The 3527-nt window shown below is 51.6% G+C and overlaps 1 protein-coding gene across 2 annotated transcripts; it reads right to left on the bottom strand.

Moving 5' to 3' along the window:
- Positions 1 to 260: 260 nt before the first annotated feature.
- Positions 261 to 3357, bottom strand: BAG5 (BAG cochaperone 5). 2 transcript variants are annotated; one of them, XM_032134637.2, is made up of 2 exons: positions 3277 to 3357; positions 261 to 1831 (listed from the first exon to the last, which is right to left on the bottom strand). In XM_032134637.2, the coding sequence occupies exon 2, from the start codon at positions 1801 to 1803 to the stop codon at positions 460 to 462; it is 1344 nt and encodes a 447-aa protein (XP_031990528.1). In that variant the 5' UTR covers positions 1804 to 1831; positions 3277 to 3357; the 3' UTR covers positions 261 to 459. The 2 variants fall into 2 exon arrangements, with proteins under 2 accessions (XP_031990528.1, XP_031990529.1); XM_032134638.2 differs by lacking the exon at positions 3277 to 3357 and adding an exon at positions 2746 to 2888.
- Between the last annotated feature and the right edge of the window lie 170 nt (positions 3358 to 3527).

Here is a 3527-nt window from a genome sequence, read left to right as displayed (position 1 = left end):
CTATTGAGCATAATGAAACAGAACATGTACTGCTTGTGTTTGAACCTTACTCTTATGTAACCCAAAATTTCCTCTTTCTCATAATTTTCCTAGTATTACGTAAGGTTATGCCTAGTGCTAGATTCTGAAAGACCTGCATTTTACTGCTTGCACAACCCATTTAAAATTTACAAAAGGGGCTTCTATTTCGTTTTCTGATTAAAAACGCAAAAAAAAAAAAAAAAAGGACAAACCAAACAAACCACACCACATCATACAGATAATGATCCGAATGGAAAAGTTAATGTGCTGTAATGATATTTGTCTTACATCAAATGCAGCAGATACTGAATAGAATTTGCTTCAATCATAAATACTGAGACTGAAATATGCACGTATAAATCAATGAACTGAAAGCTCTCTATACACAGAAGCACATATGAAGTGCAAAACAGTATCAAAAGTGTGATCTCTGGTATTTCAGTACTCCCATTCATCGGATTTCAGGTCGAGATAGCTGAGAATATTCTGGGCAAGCTTCACAGCCTGTTTCCTGGCAGCCTTACACTTCTCTTCTCCCTGCGGATCAACAGCATCCAGCACTAGCAGCTGCTTGGTGAGCAGCTCTTCCAGCCGGATGTAGTTCTTATCGGTTCGATTTCCATCAAATGAAAGAACTTCTCCCTGGATCTCAGACAGATTTCCAAGGACGTTCCAGATGGCTTTATGGGATGGGTGCTCCTCACAAGCAAACAGCTTTCTTTTCTCAAGGGCCTCCTTCAAGTCAATATATGTGATCAGAGTTTGCACCTCGATCACTGCTCTTCTCCTGGCTTCCCGGATGCAGGGGTTTTTTTCAAGACTCACCTCATCCAACTGTCCAATTAAACCCTGCAATTCTGTTTTGGAGCTCAGGTACAATTCAGGAGGGTTTTGTGCTTGGAGAAGTTCGTTTTTTATTTCTCTCATTCTCTTGAGGACCTTTTCTATTTTTAAGATGGAATGATTCTGTCTCAGGTCAAATGCTTTAGTCGTGTCTGCTTCCTCTTCCAAATCCAGATATTTCAATAATTTGTTGATATCTTCTACTACCTCCCTCCGGTAATTTCTGATTTCTGTCCGGCCGCACACATCTAGAGCATCCAGGTCAGCGATCAGCCCCGAAAGCACACAGGATAAGTGCCTGCAGGTCTCACTGTTGTTCACGCCCATCAGAAGTGCAATCAGGACCCCTCGGGCCTTGTTCACCTCACACATCACAAAGTTGATTTTGGCAACGGAAGGATGTGCATCCTCGGAAAGGGGCAGGGAAGGCTGCTTTTTCATGCAGTCTTCGATTATCTCTTGCACCGCACAGATTTTGGTTAAAGTGTGATACCTTGCTTTCCGCAAGGAGATTTTTCCTCCAGTTTTAACATGTGTCAGCCTCAGAATGATATCTTGGATACCTTCTTCAAACTCATCAGTTACGCAGTTGCCTCCATTATAAAATGGCACAATTTTCTCTCTCACGAGGGACTGGGCTTCCTCAAAAATGTTCTGTATTTCAATCCGGTGTGGGTGGTTTGCATTCTGCTCCAACTCTTTGAGAAGACGTTCTGTCTCCTGTGCTGCCCTCTTCCTAGCTTGCTGAATATCTCCTTTTCCTTCAGTATCTACAGAGTCTATTTCAAAAAGTTGTTTTGTTAGAATCCTCTCCAGTTTCTTGTAATTCTTGTCATCTGACAGACCACTGAAGCCGAGGACTTGCTGTTCTACACTTTTTACTTCCTTTTGGATTTCCTGAAGCCTACTAATAGAAGGATGTTGGTTTCCCATATCCATACTTTTGTTGTGTTCAGTTTCACAAGCACTAAAAGATGACAAGAATGATAACTTATTACAGCACAAGGCTTCTGCAGAACACCAATGGTATATTAAAGTCATTCTAAAATTCTCATTTTAAAAAGGCATACTTTTGAGCAGTCATCCCACCTCAGCCTCCCCAGTAGCTGGGTCTACAGTCGTACACCACTATGCCCAGCTAATGTTATTATTTTTAGTAGAGAGAGGTCTCACTATATTGCCCAGGCTGGTCTCAGACGATCCGCCCGCCTCCACCTCCCAAAGTGCTGGGATTAAGGTGTGAGTCACCGTACGTGGCACAAACTATTTGGAACCAGCAGGGCACCTTTATGCAAGGTGAAACAGTAGCTCTTGTAACCTTCCGAACACTAACAGTACCCCGCCCCGCCACACAGCTATGCCGTTTCCAGAAACTCTAAGCAAAAGAAGCTGAACCAGTAGAACAAAAACCAGCGGCTCCCAGATGTCCCCAAGGTCCCCGCTTCTTCGTTTCTCTCCATCCCTTTGTGCACTTCCCCTCCCCACCCTTTTAACTCCTCACACATTTTCCCTCACAGACGTCTCCCTGAAAAGATTAAAACCCCACAGGTAAAGAAGAGCGACAGGTACAGCGCTGAAGGGCACCACCTTGGGCTTTCGAGGGCCAGCACCTCCTCAGCCCCCAACATGCTCCACTCTCTCAAGAAAATACAACCCGCGAAAACGTGATAACTATGAATAATTCATTCACTCGCCTCCCAGTGGGAGTCCACAATGGCCTAATGCACGTTTCAAGCTCTTGGTTTCTATCAAACGGCTCGCTCAAGGTGGGTAACCAATGGAAACGCATCATCCATCCCCGGTGGATGTACTGGAGGCCACGGAGGGAAGGCGGCCCGAGCTCCTTCCTCCCCGCCTCGCCCTTCCCTATTGGCCCTTTACCCAGAAGAGGTCTGAACTGGCTGCGGTCTTGGCGTCCCGTGGCTGAGGTGGCGCGGTGGAAGATCAGCCCTTTACGGGGTGCGGCACCGGAGTTGGGCCCCCAGCTGCATCCCTCGCACCCCTCCCGACTAGGTCTGAGCGGGGCAGCCGGTGAAGGGGCCGGCGGTGAAGGGGCCGCTACTGGCTGCAGCAGCCGCTCCGGGCGTCTCGGCCCGGGTGCCAGGGCGCGCCCGCAGGACCTGACCTCACAATGGGCGCGCGAGGGGCGCTCGGCCCGGCCGGGGGAACCGGGGGAGGAGGGGAACCGAGGCCCGGCCGGAGACACCAGAGACCAGGCCCGGCCAGCCCCGGCCAGCGTCCGACCCAGGGGCGGGGACGGCGCCGAGACCGGCTCTACCCTGCCTGATCCGACAGGCCGCGCGGGGGTGGGCGCTGGCGAAGGGGTGGCCAAGCGGGGAGCCCCGCGCGCAGGTGCGGCCCCACTTGTCCCCCGCGACGGAGGGAAAAGGCTACAAGCCGCACTTCGCTCACCTGTCCCGCCCGCGCCATCGCGCGATGCGTCGCCGACGACGCTTCCACGACTTCCGCAGCTCCGGCCGTCGCCCGGGCCCGCCAGCCCCGCCCCTGGCCGAACACCCCTAAACCCGGGGAACACCTCCTCCGGCGTCCGCGCCTAGCCGCCGACAGCGCCACGCCCACCGCCAGCGGCGCAGCGAGGCAGCCTGGAGTGACCGCGACCAAGGAGCGGCCGCCCGGGTCAGCCCGCGCCGCCCGTCGCACCG

This window comes from Hylobates moloch, unplaced genomic scaffold (genome assembly GCF_009828535.3).
Source record: "Hylobates moloch isolate HMO894 unplaced genomic scaffold, HMol_V3 SCAFFOLD_16, whole genome shotgun sequence".
In the NCBI taxonomy this organism is placed as follows: Eukaryota; Metazoa; Chordata; class Mammalia; order Primates; family Hylobatidae; genus Hylobates; species Hylobates moloch.
Note: the sequence above shows the minus strand (reverse complement) of the source record. Positions and strands in the feature narration are given on the sequence as shown.